The sequence below is a fragment of the Macaca mulatta genome, chromosome 3 (assembly GCF_049350105.2).
Source record: "Macaca mulatta isolate MMU2019108-1 chromosome 3, T2T-MMU8v2.0, whole genome shotgun sequence".
Classification (NCBI taxonomy): domain Eukaryota; kingdom Metazoa; phylum Chordata; class Mammalia; order Primates; family Cercopithecidae; genus Macaca; species Macaca mulatta.
This window is the reverse complement of record NC_133408.1, coordinates 124,008,001-124,030,888: the sequence shown is the minus strand read 5'-3', so window position 1 is coordinate 124,030,888 and position 22,888 is coordinate 124,008,001. Positions and strand designations below refer to the sequence as shown.

The following is a 22,888-nucleotide window of genomic DNA, read 5'->3' as shown; positions in this document are numbered from 1 at the left end:
ACTAAACAAACCCTCAAACACAGCCTCAATAAACTGTGTCAGAAAACAGCACAGCCACGGGTGAACCTCTTACCGTTAGCCCTCCTTCGGAAGCATATTGTCCCTCAGACTCCCTTGCAATTAAGCCCCTTTGAGGCCTTATATGGTAGGCCTTCCTATATTCGGACTTATTACTAGATGAAAAAATTGCCAAAATCACCCACAGTGTCTCTTCTTTAGCAGGCTTCCAACAGGCTTTCCAGCAATTTTGGCTACAAAGAAACCCAAAATCAGAAGGGGAAAAAATACCAGCCTCTGTATCCTCCAGGCTCACTAGTTCTCATTAAAGCTTGGAGGGATGAAGCTCTGAATTCCCAACTAACTCCAGTGTGAAGAGGCCTCTTCACCCCCAGAGCCATTAAAGTACCAGAGATTGTCAGTTGGATACATCACACCTTAGTGAAGCCATGGAAAGGCCCCGAAACACCAGATCGGGAAGCAATGCCCTCAGCTCCAGAACACACTTGTGAGGCACTGGAAAATCTGTAATTCCTCTTTAAGTGAAAGATAAGTAATGACCCTCAACGTCCTTTCTCCTCAGAGTAAGATGATCTTAATATTAGAAATCTTACTCGCAATTGCTCTGATTATTATCACTATTTTAACCCTAACTTGTACACCACTAGGCATTCCAGGGGCAGCTTTCTTTGTGACCAGTTTCTCTCTTCACAGTCGCCTTAGGTTGCCATGGGCATGCTCCTGCTGGTTCTCAATCTCACCCCTTTACTGGCAGCACACTACCATCCTGATTTCCCATTATTGGAAAAACCTCAGTAATTGTTCCAAAGCACAGGATCCCCTTACTCCACCAATTGCTGGTTATGTACCGGCTCTTCTGCTAAAACACCAGGGAGAGCTTATCCAGCCTCACCAAGAGATTGGACAAGTATAGAGGGAGAACTGCATATTTTCTATCAATGGGAGGCTAATGGGAGATGTTCGGGCCTGCAAATAGCCTTCTTGCAAAAGTAAAGCAAGATTTCCCTGGTATCTGCAAGGAACCTCCCAATTTTTGATCCATCTTTTCTAATATCACTTTAATGGGACTAGCCCCTATTTGCGTTATGGCCAAGAAAAATGAAATGGATGTTGGGGCTCTTCCCAGTACAGTTTGCAATGTTACTCTGACCATAAATCCTAAGCAACAAACTTACCAAACATATATCCACAACCAATTCTACCATCACACAAGATTCCCCAAACCTTCAAATATTAACTTTCCTCTGGGAACTTTGCTAGATAAATCCACCCAGTTTTGCCAGGGACACCCAAGCTCCTTCAGTAGTCAAAATTTCTCATTCCGGCTTGCTGATACAACCAATGCCTGCAAATTACCAACCTCAGCTCTACAGAAGAATGGGTTCTATTGGACCAAACTCAAAATTCTCTTTCTTAGGAAAATAAAACCAAGGGAACTAAACAGAATCAAAGCCCACGCACATAAGTCTTAGCAGGCATGACTACAGCCACCAACTACCTGCGTGTGTTGGCAGCCTTGGCATGTCTTGGAGCTGTCCTCACCCCCTTGTTTCATTTATACATCTCTACTTATCTTAAAACCCAAGGAGCCTTCTATGTTTGTGGCCAGTCAGTTCACCAGTGCCTCCCCACTAACTAGACTGGAACTTGTACTATAGGCTATGTATCCCTAGACATCTTCATAGTCCCTGACAATCTCTCTCTTCCAGCACCAATCTACAGGCATTCTATCTACAGGCATTCCAATTAATTCTCCTTCTCACAGGACTTGTTTTATAGCCAGTATGGGAACCAGAATTGCTAGAATCACAAAAGCCTCCTTGACCCATAGCCAGCCCTCAAGGGAAATAGCCAAGAACATTGATGCCATGGCTAAAACCTTAACAACTGTGCAAGAGCAAATTGACTCTTTAGCAGCTATAGTCCTCCAAAATGATCAGGAATTAGATAAGTTAACGGCAGCACAGAGAGGAATTTGTTTAGCCTTAGATGAAAAATGTTGCTTATGGGTAAATCAGTCAGGAAAAGTACAATATCAGACAACTCCTAAATGGAGCCTCCCGTTTACTGGAACAAGCCTCTCAGGGTTGGTTAGATTTGGAAGGAACCTGGAAATGGTTCTCCTGAGTTATTCCCCTTTTAGGCCCACTTGTTAGTCTCCTAGTTTTGCTCCGTTTTGGGCCATGTCTTCTAAATCTAGCAACCTGATTTGTCTCTTCACACCTTCAGGCCATCAAGCTCCAGATGATCCTCAGTGAGAGATACCATCCTCTCAATATTCAAGAGTCACACTCTGTCTCCACTGCTCCGTGTCCTCAGCTCCTAGAGGCCCAGCCTCTGTGGCCCTGTTACCTTCATGTATTGGAAGATCCACAATTAAGAGGCCAGGACTCCCTGGAAGCCAAAAATGAGTCTCACTCTGTTGCCCAGGCTGGAGTGTAGTGGTGTGATATTGGCTCACTGCAACTGCTGTCTCCCGGGTTCAAGCGATTCTCCTGTTTTAGCCTCCTGAATAGCTGGGATTACAAGTGTGCACCACCACACCTGGGTCAGAAAAACTGGGAAAAACATAGGCTCTTCCACTTACTGGATATTTTGACAAAATATCTTCCTTCTTTGGCCAAAAACATTGACATTATTGATAAGCTTGTTAGAAATTCAAAAAATTAGACTTTATTCCAGATCTTCTGGGAAAAAAACCCTGTATAACAAGGGGCCATTGCAATTCAGAGACGTGGCCATTGTGGCCATAGAATAGTCTCTGGAGGAGTGGCATTGCTTGGACACTGCACAGCGGAATTTATATAGGGATGTGATGTTAGAGAACTACAGAAACCTGGTCTTCCTTGATATTGTTGTCTTAAGGCCAGACCTCATCACCTGTCTGGAGCAAGGAAAAAAACCTTTGACTATGAAGAGACATGAGATGGTAGCCAACCCCTCAGTTTTGTGTTCTCATTTCACCCAAGATCTTTAGCCAGAGCAGAGCATAAAAGATTCTTTCCAAAAACTGATACTGAGAAGATATGAAAAATGTGGACATGACAACTTATAGTTAAAAAAAGGCTGTGAAAGTGTAGATGTGTGTAAGGTGCACAAAAGAGGCTATAATGGACTTAACCAATGTTTGACAACTACCCAGAGCAAAATATTTCAATGTGATAAATATGTGAAAGTCTTTCATCAATTTTCAAATTCAAACAGACATAAGATAAGACATACTGGAAAAAAACTTGTCAAATGTATAGAATGTGGCAAAGTTTTCAACCAGTCCTCAAACCTTACTAGACATAAGAAAACTCATACTGGAGAGAAGCCCTACAAATGTGAAGAATGTGGCAAAGCCTTCGAACGGTCCTCACATCTTTCTACACATAAGATGATTCATACTGGAGAGAAACCCTACAAATGTGAAGACTGTGGTAAAGCCTTTAACTGCTGCTCTAACCTTGCTCCACATAAGAAAATTCATACTGAAGAGAAACCCTACAAATGTGAAGGATGTGGCAGGGCCTTTAAGTACTTCTCTTCCCTTACTACACATAAGATAATTCATACTGGAGAGAAACCCTACAAATGTGAATGAAGGCTGTGGCAAAGCCTTTAACTGCTCCTCTAACCTTATTACACATAAAAAAATTCATACTGGAGAGAAACCCTACAAATGTGAAGAATGTGGCAAAATCTTCAGTTGGTCCTCTATGCTTACTACACATAAAATAATTCATACTGGAGAGAAACTGTACAAGTGTGAAGGATGTGGCAAAGCTTTTAACCAGTCCCACAACTTTTTCTTCATATAAGAAAATTCATATTGGAGGGAAACCATACAAGTGCGATAAATGTGGCAAAGCCTTTATTTCCTCCTCAAACCTTAATAGACATAATTCATATGGGAGAGAAACCCTACAAGTGGGAACATGTGCAAAGCCTTTAAGCACTCCTCTACGCTTACGAGACATAAGATCATTCATACTGGAGAGAGACCCTATGAGTTTGATGAATGTGGGAAAGCCTTTAACCAGCTATCAACTTTTACTAAATATGAGAATTTATATGGCACATAAACTCTACAAATATAAAGAATGTAACAAAGCTTTTAGGAAGTTCTCAACCCTTATTATACATAATTCATACTGGACAGAAATCCTACAAGTGTGTAGGATGTGGCAAAGCCTATAACAGGTTTTCTTTTCTTTTCTTTTTTTTTTTTTTTTGAGACGGAGTCTCGCTCTGTCACCCAGACTGGAGTGCAGTGGCCGGATCTCAGCTCACTGCAAGCTCTGCCTCCTGGGTTTATGCCATTCTCCTGCCTCAGCCTCCCGAGTAGCTGGGACTACAGGCGCCCGCCACCACGCCCAGCTAGTTTTTTGTATTTTTTAGTAGAGACGGGGTTTCACCGTGTTAGCCAGGATGGTCTCGATCTCCTGACCTAGTGATCCGCCTGTCTCGGCCTCCCAAAGTGCTGGGATTACAGGCTTGAGCCACCGCGCCCGGCCTATAACAGGTTTTCAATTCTTTTGTTTTGTTTTGTTTTGTTTTGTTTTTGAGATTGTTTCACTCTTGTCACCAATGCAACAATCTTAGCTCACTGCAAACTCTGCCTCCTAGGTTTAAGCCATTCTCTTCCCTCAGCTTTCCTAGTAGCTGAGATTACAACTGCCTACCACCATGCACAGCTAATTTTTTTATTTTTAGTAGAGACACGCGATTTTGCCATGTTTGCCAGGCTGGCCTTGAACTCCTGACCTCAGGTGATCCACCTGCTTTGACCTCCTATAGTGCTGGGATTATAGGCGTGAGCCACGATGCCCAGCCACAAGTTCTCAATTCTTAAGAGACTTGGTGATAATTCATGCTGAAGAGGAACTCTACAAACCTAAGAAATGTGACTGACAGTGTTTTTACCAACACCTCCAACTTCTCTATACATAAAAATAATTATACTAGTGTGAAACCCTAGAGATATATAAAAGGTGACAAAGCCTTTATATGGTTGCCACACTTGATTGTAGGTAAGATAATTCATACTGGCAAAACTCCTACAAGTGTGAAAAATGTGGCAAAACTTTTCATCAGTTCTTATACCTTATTTCACAGGAAAGCTAGTATCCTTGAGAAAAATTGTACAACTATAAAGAATATGGAAAACCCATTAATTCGTACTCACATTTTACTCGACATAAAAAGTTCCTTTTAATAAAAGCATTAACAGTGCAATTACAGTCAAGAAATCTTTCAGAAAGTATAAGCCTTTAAAGTGAAGAAGAGTATTGGGAAGACAACTATTACAAATATAAAGGGGGTTATAGTACATTTGCTTGTATCACAGATCCTATTGCACACATTTTTACTAGAGGAAAACCCTGTAGCAGTTGCTCAAGCTTTATTCAACATCAGGGAATTTATATTGGAGATGAGTCCTGCAAATGTAATAAGTTTAGAAACACTGATTTTTTCCCAGAAACTACAGCCTAGAAAACACCAGAGAGTTTATACTAAAATATAAATTTGCAAATGCGGTAAATATAAAAAAAATTAATTCAAAATAGAATGTATTTAAATATCAGAGAATTTACAGTAGAATAATAAGCCACTGACACTTCAGACATTACACTAAATCAGAGTGTTGGGTATAAAAACGAATCCACAACTACAGTTTTTAGATACATGATTTGCATGTAACTTTAAAAGGAGTGGATTTTTGGAAGCATTGTAATTACATTGAAAGTATACTTGTTTCCTTGAACAAATTTTTTTTAAAACTGCAAAAAAAAAAAAAAAAAAAAAAAAAGAGTCACACTTCTTTTTTTTTTTGAGACGGAGTCTCGCTCTGTCGCCCAGGCTGGAGTGCAGTGGCGCGATCTCGGCTCACTGCAAGCTCCGCCTCCCGGGTTCACGCCATTCTCCTGCCTCAGCCTCCCGAGTAGCTGGGACTACAGGCGACCACAACCGCGCCCGGCTAATTTTTTGTATTTTTAGTAGACACGGGGTTTCACCGTGGTCTCGATCTCCTGACCTTGTGATCCGCCCGCCTCGGCCTCCCAAAGTGCTGGGATTACAGGCGTGAGCCACCGCGCCCGGCCAAGAGTCACACTTCTACAGAGGACCACTAGACTGTCCATCAGTGAGACACGAAAGAAGCGAAATCCTGCCCCTGTCTCCCCTGGACCTTGCTGGATACCACTTTCAACAACCCACAAAGCCACCCTGCCCTGACAGCAAGAGGCCAAGACCCACAGAACAATCATCACTATCCTTCTGTCAGCAGGAAGTAGTTACGAAGACTGACCTTTCTTTGTCCATTTTCCCAAAGAACTGGGTGAGGAATGTTAGAGTAGGTAGTTTGGCAGACACGAACAGGGCAAAAGAGGCACCTATCCCGCCGCTGCTTCCATGAATCTCAGGCGACCATCAGATGATCAGGCGATCAGGTTATGGCCAGGTGGTTGTTAAGCTGACTCACTAAAATAGTAATTGGTGGCAGCTGATGCCAGGGACAGGCAGGTTCCCAGTAGATTGAAAACACCTGAAACATGATCAGCAGCTTCCCGATAAGGTCTCAGGAGTTGGGTGAGTGGGCCCGAGCATGCACACTAAGAGGCAAAATGGTGGAGTTTAACTGGTATACGAGCTTCCTCTAGGAATGCTCAACTGGTAAGGGAAAAATGCCTCAAGTGAGCACACACAAAACTTCAGTAAACACATTGCATATGCAGCCCCTCTCAAGTGCTGGCAGGCCACTGCACACGTGGATATCCCACCTTAAGGAAAAATCAAGGAAGGAGAGCTGCAAACCTCAGAACTACGCCAATGTATAAAAACCCCAAGTGAAGGATGGGATGAGGCACTTGGGTCTCTTAAATTGCCCGCTTGACCCTCTTCCAAGTATACTTTCTTTCCTTCACTCCTGCTCTAAAACTGCTTAAAATAAACTCTCATTCCTGTTCAAAAACTTGCCTTGGTCTCTCACTGTACCTTATACCCCTTAGGTAAATTATTTCCTTTAAGGAGGCAAGAATCAACTTGCTGCAGACCCATATGGATCCACCACTGCTAACAATCCTAGAGCTAACTACCATGTTAGTTTTTGCTCTGATGTTTACTATTTCCCTTCTTGAACTTTCTTTGATCTTACTTTGCTGTTTTTTTCTATCAACAAAAGGATGATATTACCTCTTTAATATCAGTCTTTCTTCTTTTCTAATATATTCATTTAAGAGTATAAATTTTACTTAAATTTAATTTTGGTTGTTTCCTATAAGACTTTATCTGTTGGAAAACCTTCATTCAATTAACACCACTTTCTTATTTCCATTTTACTTCTTTCTCTTTTTTGACTCACGGATTATTTAGAAATGTTACATAATTTTTCAACATGCAAATTTTCTAGGTTTGTAAAAAATTGAATCTAAGCTTGATTGCATTGTAGTCAGACAATATATACTATTATCAAGACTCGCTTGATAGCCAGGTATATAGTCAATTTTTGTAGATGCTCCTTGTGAGCTTGAAAGAATGTGTTATCTGCATTACTGAATTACTTGGCAAAAGGTTCTATATAATTCTGTTAGGTTAAGTTTGCTAATTGTGTGTTTTAGGTGCTCTCTATTCTCACTAATCTTTTAAAAAAACTTTTCTAGTTCTACCAATAAACAATGAATGCAAGTTAAAATCAACCATGATGACAGTATGACTCTTTGTATTTTTCTTGTAGTAGTTCAGCAAATTTTTGCTTTGTATATTTTAAGGTTGTATTAGAAGGAAAATGTACACTTAAAATCACTCTACCCCGTCTCTACTAAAAACACAAAAAATTAGCCAGGCGTGGTGGTGGGCGCCTGTAGTCCCAGCTACTTGGGAGGCTGAGGTAGAAGAATGGCGTGAACCCAGGAGGCGAAGCTTGCAGTGAGCAGAGATCGCGCCATTGCATTCCAGCCTGGGCGACAGAGTAAGACTCCATCTCAAAAATAAATAAATAAATAAATAAATAAATAAATAACATAAAAAGAAAATCACTATATCTTCTGGGTGGTCCCTTCTATCCGTGTTAAAACTTTTACTCTCAAAATCTATTTTGATTGATAACAGTATAGTTCTTCCCACCCTTGACTCCTTTTAAGGTCTTTGAGTTTGATATTCTGCAATGTCACCAACATATGGCTAGGTATGCATTACTAAGTCTCAGTATGATTAAAATATTTTCTCTACCCTCCTCTTTTCTTTTTTTCCTTTCCTTCTGGGGATCCAATTTGTCCTACGCTAGATCTTCTCACTTTTGGCCTCCATGTCTTTTTTAGAGTTTCCATCTCTCAGTTTCTCTGTGTTACACTGAGTATAATCTCCCATGAACTATTTTTCATTTCACTAATTATCTTTTCAGATCTGCTTCATTTCCTGTTAAATCCATCCATTAAAGATTTTTGTTTCTCTCTTTCATTTTCTTTTCTTTTCTTTTTTTCTTTTGGTCTCTAATGTCCTTGACACAACCCCACATTGCTTCCTAAAAACTGACCTCAAAAACTTAAGAATGAATTCAGGTCCCTTGCCAATAATTAGCCAAATGCATCACATAATCCATGACTTTATTTGAGCCTAAGCATGTTTTGGCCTGTCTTTATTTGCAACCTACATGGCCTCACTAGTCATCCACCTTTAGAGGGTATATTTAGAGGCTTTGTGTGGGGCCAGGTGCAGTGGCTCATGCCTGTAATCCCAGCACTTTCGGAGGCTGAGGCAAGTAGATTGCTTGAGCCCAGGGATTTGAGACCAGTCTGGGTAATGTGGGGAAACCCTATATATATATATATATATATATATATATATATATATATATAAGCTGGGTGTGGTGGTGCACGCCTGCAGTCCCAGCTACTCAGGTGCGGGGATTGCTTAAGCCCAGGAGGTCAAGGCTGCAGTGAGCCATGATCACACCATTGCACTCCAGCCTGGGTGAAAGAGAGAAATCCTGTCTCAAAAAAAAAAAAAGGCTTTGAGTAACTATCCCAAGGCATTTGAGTCCTGAAGATTAGAAATCATCCTCATAGCCTTTCCAATGGAGTAACACTTTTGGTGTGCTTTGAAATTAAAAAGTGGAAAATGTTACCCTCAGATTGTGAGAGCCTTTACAAATGTATATTTGAACAATTTTTAAGCTGCTGTACCTCAATAATAAAATGTTTCCTGGCTACTCATTAAGTTTTAAATTTCAATTACTAGATTTTCATTTCTAAAAGTTCAATTTTATATTTTTCAAATCTGCTGCAATTTTTTAATACAATTTACTGTATCCTGGGTTTAAAATTGTCTTTTATTTCTTTATACTCTGTAGGTATAGTTATTGAGCCTCTATTTGATCATTTCTGTATTTGGGGTCTCTGCAAGTCTGTTTCTGCCATCACTTGTTTCTGCTGGCTTTTGTTTCTCCTGCTCTATTTCTTTGGTTATTTATTTATTTATTTATTTACTGTGATTTGTTGCTCATTGCTTAGATAATTATTTGTTAGGTTTCTTAAGATCTAGGATAAAATCCAGAGAGGATATGTGTTTGTTTCTGCCAGGTGAGTAAATATACTACAAATATGGTATGACTTTATACTAAATTTATAGCTTGAGTTTTTTTTTTTCCATTCAATTAGTGAGAATTTGACTCAAAATCTGAGTGATGATAAGCAGATGGATATCATCAACAATCTTGAATTTATTTCAGCAATATTAAACTAATCAGCAATATTAACTTTATTTCTTCTACTTTTATCAGTCCCAAGACAATTTTCATTTTAGGTTTCTGGGAGTGGAAATATTGAACGGGTTTATATTTACTTCAACCTTAGATGAATATTGAGCCCTTTGGGGTCAGAGGGTTTTGGTTTTATAGGCATTGGTCCCTTATTAGACTCCTCACTTTAGGATGAATTGGGATTTGGCTTCTGTTCCCCTTGCCCTCTGAGACATTAATACCCAAAGCACAAGATCAATCAGTTAAGATGCCCTCAGGGCAAGAGCAAATTCATCTGGCTTACCTTTCTGGATTTCTGGTTTCCTTTAAATTATGATTTGCTGATTCCATATTATCTTGTGAGATATTTGATGCTTTCAAAAATATTTTATCTATTATCTTTTGTTGTTTATATTAGGCTGTTTTGTTCTGAATTATTTAGCCTGCTGTATTGCCAGAAATCAAAGATGTCCCTTTAAGATATAAAAAAGTTTATGTCATTTATTTTTAAAAGTTCTACTAAACTTTGAATTTATTGATTAATTTGGAGAGAATTTATATCCTTATAAGTTCACCTTATCCAGGAGCCTAGAATATGTATTCATATATCCAACATATTTTCTAGATCTTTTATTAGAGTTTGAATGTTTTCTCCATAGAGGTCTTGTGTACTCTTGGTTAACATATTTCTTTATTAAATGCTGCATAGCTTTTCTTGCTATTGTGAGTGCTATCTTCTCTTTGATTCAAATTCATAGTTTTCATTGCTATTAAATATTATTATTTAGCTTGTATCAGGCAACACTGTTGAGTATCCTAATGGTACATCTCTTGGTTCTATTGTTTTACTTTCAAGTAGGTGATTATGTAATCTACAAATAATAATAGTTCTATTTCTTCCCTTACAATTCTTACAGTCCTTATTTCTTTTTCTTTTGTTTTTTGAGACAGGGTCTCTCTCTGTTGCCCAGACTAGAGTGCAGTGGAGTGATCACAGCTCACTGTAGCCTTGACCTTCTGGGATCAAGTGATCCTCCCACCTCAGTCTCCCAAGTGGCTGGGACTACAAGAATGTGCCACCATGCTGGTTAATTTTCTGTATTTTTAGTAGAGATGGGATTTTGCCATGTTGCCCAGACTGGTGTGGAACTCCTAGACTTAAGCAATCTGCCCTCTTTAGCTTCCCAAAGTGCTGGGATTACAAGTGTCAGCCACTGTGCAGAGCCTATTTCTTTTTCTTATCTTATAGCATTGGTCAGGACTTCCAATCCTATGTTAAACAACAGTCATGGTAAAATAGAGAATCTTTGTCTTATTTCCAAACCCAAAGGAAATACCCCAGCATTTTGTGAAGCATTAGTTCCTGCATTTGATCACTTTCCCCAAAAACTAGATAGAGTGGTTTCTGCTACCTGAAACTAAAACCTGTTTGATGCCAAAGGAATATAGAATGAGAATTTTTCTGTGATTATAGAATCAGCATCGAAGGGCTCAAAGATAAAAACAACAAAGCATGAAGTACCCCACATTCTAAAAATAGCTGAAAATACTTGAAGTCAAATATCACAACCAAAGCTTGTTTGTGGCTCCTGGAAGAGTTCACCTACCCCTAACCCTCACCCTTGTATTCCCAATTCATGTCTCTGATAATTAAGCAGAAAGACTGGGGAAGAGAAGAGAATTAATTATCAAAATACAGCATTTATTGTGAGGAGTGATTCTTCTCCTTCCCAAGCTAAATGAAGGAAGAGGCTCAACATAATCACATAAAGATTGGGAGTGCTTACACAAACGGAAAGTTGGTTGAGATAACTGTCTAGGCTGCAGGCCTGTTGGTAAACCTGTGCCTCCCTATGAAGGGGAGAAAAAACTTATTGAAGGGAGATAACAAGGCAAAGAGAGGATGATAGTGGGACAATCAGCAACCCTATCCTTTGGAAAGAATGGGTAAATTGCCTACTCCAGGAGGAATCCAAGCTTCAACCATCTTGCCAGGGCCTCTCCCAAAGAGAGGACACACTGAGTAAGGGGATCCCAGTAGCTGAAGGTTGAGAGTGACCTACTTGGAGCAAGAGCAGGGGTGAAATGTAAAAGAGATTATGCTGGATCTTCCACTGGCATTTCCAGGAGAGGGCCAACTTAATAACCCATTGGTCTTAGCCATAGAACAAGCAATAAAAGATAGTAATCACATGTCCATTAGCAAAAGACTTTAAGTCCTTTCCACTCTATCCTGTTCCAATTCTGATAAAGCTAAAACCATAAAGTGTATCAGAACTTATTATTTTCCAAAGCCTCATGTAATTGTATTTTTGAGTCCCCACACATTGTTTGGAAGCACAAATCAATATATAAAGCAATTCCAAGGCCCCCTCCTAATCCCGGGAGTCTAAAATCCAGGAGGGAGAGCTAAAGCATCATGGGAGACAGCTGGTCTTTGATGTTACCGTCTAAACTTCGGTCTCCATTTGAATCAAATGACTACTTATTTTCTTTTTCCAGACAGCGAAACCTTTTTAAGTCTATCAGTTCTTTCTCTGCTAACCCCCATTACCCTCTGTGCACATGGGAATTTGCTTCTGCGCCAAGTTCAAGTGCAGGTGTGATGCCATCCCCAGTAAATCACACTAGCATTTCTTCTCTGTTTTTTCATCAGGCTGAGCGCAGAGAATCCCTAGGGCTTTGTGACTTTCCCAGGCCCTCCCAGGGAAAGGACACATTAGTCCCTCAGCAATCAGATCACCCAAATTTCCTGAGGGGTTTTATCCCCCAGCCTTTCTAACTTGGCCTGAGGAGAAGGCAGAGCAGGATCAATTCTCAGGAACTCACCAGCATCTAAATTATCTTTGTCTTTTCCTATCTCTCTTTATTCTCCCCTAGTCTGGTAAACATTATCTAATATAGTAAATATGAGGGTTAGGGACTAAAACAAAGACTATTATATTCTTCAAAACTGATTCTACTTATTTTCTTAAATTATGTCTTTATTTTTTTTTCTGTGTTCTCTTGATAGCTAGGCTTTTGAAATTTAAAATCTGATAATTGACTATAGCATTCTGCTGAATGTTTATTCCTCTTTGAAGCAATGAAAACTATAAAGTCTTATAGTCAAAATCACAATGGGTTACAAGGGGAAAAAGGGAGAATTTTACCCTGCAAAACTTTTCAGCAAACTTACATATAACTGAGCAAGGTAAGGATGTAAACTGGTCTCCCCAAATCTCTATCCCCAAAAGAGAAAAAGCATCAACAAACCACTCCCGAATAAAAGTCACAAACAGGGAAGGGAGGTGCTTGGGTGCTCTTACTTTCATTAATGGTTTGTTTGCTAAAAGTTGTACTGGTTTTGGACCAAAAAAGGACACTTCTATTCATTCTCGTCAAACTAAGTTTAAGGTTGGTCTTTACAATAGTACATTAGGCCAGAACCATTCTACTCATTTCAGATTCCTTAGGGCCAAATTTACTGGAGATTGCTTAATAAGTGTTTATTGAATTAACCAGAAGAGCAGGCTAAAAGCAGTCAAAGACAACTGCCTTAAGGCTTCATCTAAGATTCAGAGCCCAGTAGGTTAGCAAAACAGTTGTCCCTCAATAGGATTGATTCCAGGAGGAGGAGGATTGATTCCAGGACTCTGATGGATACCAACATCCATGAATGCTCAAGTTCCTAATATAAAATGGCATAGTATTTGCATATGATCTATGTACATTCGCCTATGTAGGTAATATCTAGATAACTTATAATACCTAATATCGTGTAAATATGATGGAAATATGTGTTGTACTGTGTTGTTTAGGGATTAATTACCAAAAAAAGTTTGTACATGTTCAGTACAGATGCAACCATCCATTTTTTTTCCAAATATTTTTAATCTCTGGTTGGTCGAATCCACGGATGTAGAACTCACAGTTACAGAGGGCCAACTGTACTTTAGATACAAGCATCAATACAAATAACAGCCTATTACAGATAAGCCCCGTCTGCCCTAAGGTAGCCTCTGAGGCCCATCTGTCAGATTTCTCAGAACCCGATTTCCTATGTGTCAGTACCCGGGGAGAATGCAAGTTCTCATGATGCTAATTCTTGCTTTATCTGCAGACTGGAACACTTAATTAACAGTCTATGCCCAGCACAACTTGTGGGAGAGAACAGGGGTTGTAAATACGTGAACATTAGCTTTTCTCTTGGTCTGGACTGTAGGAGACCCAGAACATCAAAACTGTAGGAAGAAACTTGGACCCAGTTACCAAGGACCTCTAGGTGAGTTGGAGACCTCACTGGACATCGTCCACATGTTTTATTGTAGAAAGAATACTGGGGCTGCTAACAAAGAGCTGTAAAGTTTGGCTTCTTGTTGGACTGTCATTAACCTGACTTGCAATTTGATGGCTATCATGGAATCTCTGTCTGCTCCTTTACTTCTATCCATAAGAAAAGCCACACTCACTGGTTGTTGTTTGCTATTTACTTGCAGTTCCACTTATACAATTATCAGCTTACTTTTACCAAATATGTAGACTTTTTTTTTTTTTTTAACCATCTAGCGTCTAGAGCTCACAATACAGAGTTTTGTGAAATACAGTGCCTATGAGAATTTTCCCATGGTACACGGAAGCCACAGAGGTGCCCTGAAGCACAGAGCCATTGTTGGCATACACGGTGCTCACCCTGGGTTTCTCAGACAAAACATTCTGGATGCGAAGTACCTGTTAAGAAAAAATCACTTATTAGTATATTATGTGAGTAAACAGCTGTTTCATGATGTCGTCCTTCCCAAACATTCCAGGATGAATCTATTTTTCAGAAATCAGAAGCTAAAATCTGTATATCTTCAATAACTTGTTCTTCTTCTGATGAAAGTACTAATGTCATAAAGATATCTATGCACCAAAGTGAACTGGCTTTCTGACATTAGCCAAATTCCTCAGGGATGACTTACACAATATTTATAGTGCAGGCATCCCTTACAGAAGGAGGTAAGACCCAGTGGATGCTCTTATTTAGTTCTCAAGTGGATAGCGGTCATCCCTCTGTGGGAAGAATCTTACCTTTGACAGTATGGGGAGAGAAACAAGACAAAATAATGAAGAAACAACCAGTTATCCAGTCAACCCAACCTGATGGGATGGCAATCATCACAACTGGAGCCCCTTCACATCTGCAAAGTGGCTAGAAAGCATAAATAATGGATACTACTTTGGAATTCCATCTGACACATCACTGCCTAGTACTGTTATTGATCCCAGGATTAATACACTTAACTTTGCTAATCAGTATATATTTAAGCACTCAGGCTTCCAAATAGCCTGGATGAAGTTCACTCAAACAAAATACGATAGGAATTAAAGGAAAACAATTAGAAATTTATGAGGTATGAGTCTATATTGATATCTCTTATTAGAATTGAGTTTGTTCTTTTTTTTTTTGTCTTAAGGGAGATCCTTCATCTCAGGTTTGTTACACAAAAATACTTAAGCTTTGATTTCATGTAGAAAACATGAGATTCAACCGAAAGTAAAGGGTGTCATAATTGTGACAAAAAAGTCTTATCTAAAATTTTAAAAATAATTCAACTTGAAAATAGAGATATGAAAAAGATCCTAAATAATTTTCCAATAATCCTATGTATCATATTTCATTTCCTTAAGGCAGACATTGTGGTTGAGCTTTTGAAGGAAAGTTTTGTCTATCACTCTTAGGGGTATATATCTGAGGCAAGGATTGCTTCCTAGTTTAAGGTAACAATTCTGGTTCTAGGCTTAGGCTGGACTTGTGTTTCTTTTTACATTTCTTGTGTTCTTTTTAAGAAGCTGTGACTAATACATTAATAAAAAAAGAAAAAATCATATTTTTAACTGAAAAACAGCAATATTGGAAGTAGAAATAACTGTATGTGCTAATTTACCCACTAGACCAATTACCGGGTTTGAATTTGAATTTCATTTTCCCAAATCCCCAAATATGGATTCACACATTTTAATTTTTTTCAAACTGTACTTTCTCAATGAGGCCTACCCTGATCTCTGACTTTAGTAGTAGGACTTGCCCATCCTCCTGAATATAGTAATCCTGATCCCCTTTACTCTGCTGAGCCTTTTTTCCCATAGAATTTGCCATCTTCAAAGTTACTATGTAATTTACTTATTTCTTATGCTTATTGTTCATTGTTTGTCCCCCTTTCTTCAGATCAGGGATCTCTGTATACTTTTTCTGATATATCCTAAGCATAAGAACAATGTGTGACACAACATAGGTACTCAATAAATTTTTGTGAATAAATTTCTGAGTATGTGTGCCTAGAATTTATAACTATATATAAATTCATTAAAGATTTTTAAATTGTTAACCTTAATGCCATAGAAAATGTACTATCTTATAATGTTGTTTTTAATGTAGAAAATTCAATGGATTATGCTATTGTTTTAGAAGAGATATTTTAAAATAACATAAATGATATCTTGAAAATAAGACAATTTTCAACACCATCATACAGGTTAGAACTTGCAGGCAAAAACTCATTTTATTTTGAGATGACAGTTATTTAAATCCTTTTATCTGAGCATCATGTTGAACTGTGTGAAAGAAGATGGTACCATATATAACTCTCTGTCTAACTGCAAGACCTGCTCAGAGACTATCTCCTGATTGGAAACATGATATGGCAATCTGGGTCAATATGAATAATTGAGCTTATGTTTTTCCATTATTCCCAATAGCAAGAGTTACTGAAGAGTTAATGGTGGTCTAAAAGAGTTAACGAACCTTATCTCCCTACCTGTCAAAAGCTTTAGTTTTCTCATATGTAGAATTTCTTTAGTTCTATAACACCACATACAACTGGCTTAAATTCTAGTCACCCCAACAAATTTGTTCTTGCAGCTTTGCCTGTGAGCTCAGAGAGGCATAGGAACTTACTTCTGATCCTGGAGGGTCCTCAGGGTTATAGATCAGCAGCTTCATAGGATTAGGATGGCATCCTGCCAAAATGTCTCCTGTGGCAGGATCGACAGTCAGGTTATCTACTAAGGTGCCCAACTGTATCACCTTACAACAAAGAGGGAGCAGTGAAGACATTGTCTCAACAATTCTCTGCTTTCTTCCCTATTCATCCCCACAACCCCTACAGCTCCTTCTGGCACCTAAAATTGGTATTTTTAGGGGGCTTTGCTTCTGTATTTTAGAAACGCATGCATAATCTCACTGGCATTGCTCTCAAACAGCCGTGTTTTCCTCATTCAAGGGGCACATTCCTGGGTCAAGTATGGGACTAAGGTAAGAAGTCAGATTGTGTGGGCCAGACAGGGTACTCTTACCTTCAGTTGAGTTAAATCCCAGTTATCATGTTTTTCCATTATGTGAATGTTCTTAGCTGCTACATCAGCTACATAGACATACCTTTGAAGTAAATGACATTTACATTTAAGCAAGTGGTAATGAGAGACAACACTCACTTTTATTTTGGAGAAGAGGTATAAAAATTCACACTCCTTCAAAGTACAACTGCAATCCTTTTCTAAACCACAGTTAAATAAGATAATGGAGTAGTATTTTTAATATTCTTGAAGTGCTTTAAACAGGCTTTGAATATGAGTTATGACCATAATGAAACTGGTGTTTCTACATTACATATATAGGCTCAATCTTATTACTTCAAAGTCACAACTTTTTCCTTAAATTGAATGAAAGTAAGTGAATCTCCTATAAGGCCAAAAGTATATATACTTCTAAAAACTAGTGCTTGAAAAGAAGTATCAAATGACCATAAAATTCAATCACAATATTTGAAAAGAGGAAGGACACTGAAAGGTGTTTTCTACAGGGATCATCTCTGTTCATTATCTCAAATACACATGTTAATATTCAAGGTACTTCTCTTTATTTAAAAAAACCTTCAATTTTTAAACACTTTTAAAAAGTGTTTTCTCATAAAATTTCATGCTGTTTAAAATAGTGTTTTCTCATTGAATAGTCTGCTGTTGTAAGTCAGTAAGTCTGAAACTTCTACAATCCCTATGCCCAATCTAAGGTAGCCTTCCCTCTCTCCTAAGAGCTTTTGTGTAACTGAACTTAGCATAAGTGGTCAAATACTTTCTAGTCTCATAAGGGGCAGAAGTATTGCTCATTTATCTTCCTTTTTAGTGGGTTAGGAAAGTGTGTTTCAAGAGTTATGTAAAAATTTGGAATGAGGTCCTTTTATGCTTAAGTCCACGTCCCTCCTTTAACTAGGAAGAACCTGAAGTCCAAGGAAACAAATGGATTGCTTAGGATCACAGATTTAGTGCAAATCCTGGCCACAACTGATCCCTCCACACATATATTCACTATGTAAGCCTAAGTAAGGAAGTAACTACCTCGTAAGGAAAGGAGTCCACCAAAAAGTCAAGGGCAAAGGATAGAAAAATACATACAAGAGCTTACTTCTGGTCTGCTGAGACTGCGATCCCATTGGCACTACAAAATCCTTTGGCCACCACTTTAACCTCTCTTGGGCTGTAGAAAAGAACATAAGTCCAGCGAAGATCCAAGATCATCTCAAATAATGACAGGAAGGGGTTGGTAAAATAGTGGTCTCTGGTGGCATAGAACTGTTCTGGTCCAAGTACCACAATGTCATTCACACTAAAGTGAAAGAGAGGTGGAAAAAGAGACCCATGAGTTATTTAAATATCCTTTATCCTTGTCAAAATCACTCATCTCTACATAGACCAATATGTTCATCAATTTGAAAAAGGATACATGAACTAGTATGGATTAAGGAATTCCATAGAAAGTCATGATTCTGCATTGCCCTCATGGGTTTTCTTTAGCCATTTATTATTTTCTCACTCTTCCCTTTCACAGAAGTCAGTGAAAAGAAATAAATTCACAAATAAATCTCAAACTCCAAAATCTGTTGACTTGTACATGTTGATCATGGTTATCTGTGACAGTTGTAGTGCAGTTCACTGATAGCTATGGTTATCCTCCTTCAGGAATTACACTTCCCCATCCCCTTGCAGTTAGGCACAGCCATGTGACTTGCTTTGGCCAGTGAAATGAAATGAAATGAAATGAGGTGAGTGGCTTGTAGATGGAAGATTTTAAGAACCAGTGCTTGCTTCACCATGTTTCCCCCATGTTCCCACAGTAATGATAGAGACTGTGGTCCTCCTAGGGCCCTGAATGAGGATAATATGAAACTGAGTTCCTAAATAACCTACACTGGATACATAGCATGTATGAGCAAACAAAACAAACCTTGGCAGTTTTGAGCCATCAGGATGTTAGGGTTTTGCTGTCCTGTTATCAGAGCATAACCCAGTTCATCTTGACCTTTATATTTTCTCTGCGTAGATGGAATTATGAGTGATATTCTTTCTTACGTTCTTCAATATCATTGACATTTTAAAATGGAGCAAGTCTTGTTCTTACAATCAGTAAGAACAATAAAGTCATTTTTATTTTTGAAAGGAAAAAAGTGACTTGAAAAAATAATGCTTAAACATTTTTAGATTAAATTTTAGGGAGGAAAATTTGGGTGAATCAGGAAATACTTTGAGGTTTTGATATATAATGACTTTCCCGAAGTCACCGGGCTACTCACCTTTTGCATCTCAGCTTAAGCATTCCTTACTCCAAAAAGTATTGCCTGACACCATAAATTAGGTTAAAGTGCCTCATAATTTGTTTCTGTAGCTCTCTGTTCTGCCCCCTTGTAAGTGCTTATCAATGCCTGTGCCAGTGTACGTACCCTCAGGCTCCTCTTTAGATCCTCATAGCCTCACCTGCCTTGTTCCAGCTGCTATTATTTCAACCAGTTCTGCACAGGTCTGACATACTTCCCACAGGGGCAGCCTAGCAGTGTCTCAGCTCATGTCTGCTGTGGCCCTCTTGCCTCCCACTTCCAGACTTCATGTTGACATCGAGTCATAGGATACCACAAAACTAGACTTGCATGTGCACAACAACCAAGAATGTGGGAGAATGAAGGCCTCTTGAGGCAAACCTTTGACTAACAGGAGATGGGGCCAGTGGATAAACCCTTCTCCCTTTTTCTCCTCGACCAGATTGTCCTGAGATGCAGCTTGCGTTGATTACTAGAGGATAAGCCCATGATTTCAAGCAGTCAGTTGCACTTAGCAGTGGTTGGCTTAATGACGCCTTTGCTGTACCTCCCTCACTGTGTGTTTCCTAGGGCTGGCACAGCAAAGAACCACAAACTCAGTGGCTTAAACACCAGAAATGTATTGCCTCACAGTTTTGGAGGCTAGAAATCCAAAACCACATTGTTGGTAGGGCCATGTTATCTCTGAAGGTTCTAGGGAAGGATCCTTCCTTGCCTCTTCCAGCAAGACATTCCAGTAGTCCCAGGCATTCCTTGGCTTGTAGATACATCACTCCAATGTCAGTATCCATCTTCACATTACATTCTCCCTGTATATCTGCCTGTCTTCTTGCAAGGACACCAGTTCTACTGTATTAAGGGTACTCTATTTCAGCATGATTTTATCTTTACTAATTACATCTGCAATGACTCCATTTCCAAATAGTGTCACCTTCTGAGGAAGTGGTGGTTGGGATTTTAACATATTTTTTGGCGGGGGAGCAGAGCAGGGAGGGCAGGGGGACACAAAATTCAACCCATAACATTCTCCCTTCCTTGCCTCACACTGGTTTCTTAAGTCTGCTTCCTGGGATTGTACTCCCTAATGAAGTGGCCACATATCAGGTGTGCCCTCAGGCTGCACTTTCTGGGAGACTGTTCCTGTGAGATCCTATGCTAATGCAGTTGATCCTCACAATCCACCAGTTATGTAAGTCAGGCAAATGAGAACCCCCATTTTGCTCAATAAATTGAGGCACCAATTAAGTGACTTGACACAGTTTCCCAGCAACCCTGTGGAAGTCCTGTTCTCCACTATGGCCTCAGAACCCAGCACAGTGCATTAGGAGCAGAGTTCAATAACTTCAACCACTCTTACTTCTACCCTCTGCATTTGTTTCCCTCATATTCTATGGGGAGAAATTAACACATGATGTTGAGAAAGAGAGCAAAGGAGAGAAGATGAACTTTCTTTTCTTTTCCTATTCTTCCATCCCATGAAATAGTTTACTGTTTTGGAGTCAGTTTTTTTAGTGTTAAGCCCATTTGATAAAAGATGAATTCTTTATTGTTTGCTACAGCCTTTAAACAGGCAGCCTGTCCACTGAAAAGCCTGTTATTTTAATGAATGCAGGAAGAAAGATGTTCATTGCAACTGAGAGCTCAGCTTTGAATTCAGATGGATATAGGTTTACATCCTGTTTCTGCCACTTACAAACTGTGTAACTTGGGCAAGTTACCTAACCCAAACCTTCTCTAAGTCTTAGTTTACCCATGCCTATTATTAAAGGCTTTGTGAGAATTAAGTTAAATTAAGTATTCTAGCATAGTGCCTGGCACATAGTTGATGCTTAACAAATGTATTTTTTATAAGTGCCCACGGGCTTTTAAAAAATTCTACTTTAAAGCTGTAATTAAACAAAGAAGTGGCTCCTCTGGAGGTTGGTTATAACACCCGGTGGGCGAGGCTCACGGAACACAGCCTACCAGGACAACCAAAAAAGGGTGTAGGTGTTTAAACAGAGACCGATAGTAGGTATTGAGTTGCTGTGGTAAAGGGGATGGAATTAGAGCTGCGAATCTAATTGAGCACCTTTATAGGATTAAAATGCTTTCAAAATGCTGGAAAATAAAGGCATATTCAATACCTAACAGGCAATTTCTAGTGAGGTGCTGGGAAGAGTCACCATGGGAATCATTAGAAAGCTTTAGAAAAAAATCTAAAACAACTTCAAAACAAAAGTTTAAGAAAGCCTGCTGAACCAAAGAAAACAAAGCACACAGCAGAGGTGCAAAATAAATAGAACTGCATAATACTTTCATTCCATACCTTTTGAGAAGTTCGTGTTTTATAGTTTTCAGGTATACCAGAGAACGTTGTTGTTCCTCAAATTTAAATATCTCCACGGTGGACTTCATGTGGGGATGATTCACAACATAAAGATACACTGTATGGTCTACATGGAAAAAAGGCATAATTTCCAAGTAAGTTACCTCTATCACAACTAATATTAGACTTGTTTTAAAACTTGGTCACTTCCAAAAGTTTTCTTCATACATCTTGCATTTGACTCTCACAGTCTATCTGATAGGTAAGTCAGACAAATACCAGAATCCAGATTTAATTGAGGAAATTGAAGCTCAGGAGGCGAATGACCCATCAGCAATGTCATCACCACAAAGTGGCAGAGCCAAGATGTTTTGCCATAGTCACTTCACTCTTATATGCATATCCTGCCTAACAGGAGCCTACAGAACTATAATGATGCATAAACAGGAATGTGGTTCCCCAGACGGCCCTTCAGCAAGAAAAGTGAGTGCAAGCAAACAAAACTTTGCTGAGACGTTGTGTGTGTGCAATAATTATCTGCATTGCAACAGAAGCTGAGTAAATGTCAGGGCAGTGTAAATACCTTAAAATAAGCAACATTTCCCAGCTAGACAATGAATTTCTGACACAAGCCAACATAACAATATTTAGTGAGCCCAATGGACACGGCATGTAAATACGAATGCAAGATAAAACAAACTAATTCCAGGTAGTACCCACCTCAGAAATGTCACCTACCCATTTCAACTGGAATGTGAACTGCTGTGAACAGGATTGAGGGTAGTAATTTGGCCTCTGAGAGTGCTGTCTTCTGACTTATCAGGAGTTCTAGGTTTGACGAGCTCTGGAGTTTTAAAGGGTCTGGCCCCATCCTCCCACTGTAGGACTTGATCTGTATTCATCTTCCCTATTCCTTTCCCAGATGGAGTTTTTAAGCACGTGATGGAACAAGCCCAAACCCTGAGATGCAAAATTCATAACCAGGACCTCTGAAACACACTGGGCACTTTGATGCACATTAAGGAAAGGTGCTTGCTCACAGATGAAATCTTCCTTCTGGTCTGATCCAGCTCTGTTCCAAGGCTCAGGGCTTGGCAAACAGAACATGGGTTGGATTTCAGCCCCAACACGGACCTTCAGTCTTTTGCTAGACACAGTAGTGAACAATCATATGTGCTGCCCTGGTTTCATTTCTTCTAGTGCATCTACTGAATCCCTCTTTCCAAATAAGATATA

The 22,888-nt window shown here is 39.2% G+C and overlaps 1 protein-coding gene and 1 pseudogene across 2 annotated transcripts in view; one reads left to right on the top strand and one right to left on the bottom strand.

The window, feature by feature from the left end:
- Positions 1-2,700: 2,700 nt before the first annotated feature.
- On the top strand, positions 2,701-3,626 carry LOC100427684 (zinc finger protein 66 pseudogene; annotated as a pseudogene).
- Positions 3,627-14,190: 10,564 nt separating this feature from the next.
- Positions 14,191-22,888, bottom strand: part of PON3 (paraoxonase 3) — a 30,306-nt gene continuing 21,608 nt past the window's right edge. For both annotated transcript variants that reach the window (XM_015134298.3, XM_001095770.5), the window contains exons 5-9: positions 21,653-21,779; positions 18,159-18,359; positions 17,054-17,135; positions 16,656-16,784; positions 14,191-14,446 (exon numbers count right to left, since the gene is read on the bottom strand). In XM_015134298.3, the coding sequence (XP_014989784.1) occupies positions 14,288-14,446; positions 16,656-16,784; positions 17,054-17,135; positions 18,159-18,359; positions 21,653-21,779 (698 nt within the window). In that variant the 3' untranslated portion in view covers positions 14,191-14,287. The remainder of the gene's footprint in view (positions 14,447-16,655; positions 16,785-17,053; positions 17,136-18,158; positions 18,360-21,652; positions 21,780-22,888) is intronic.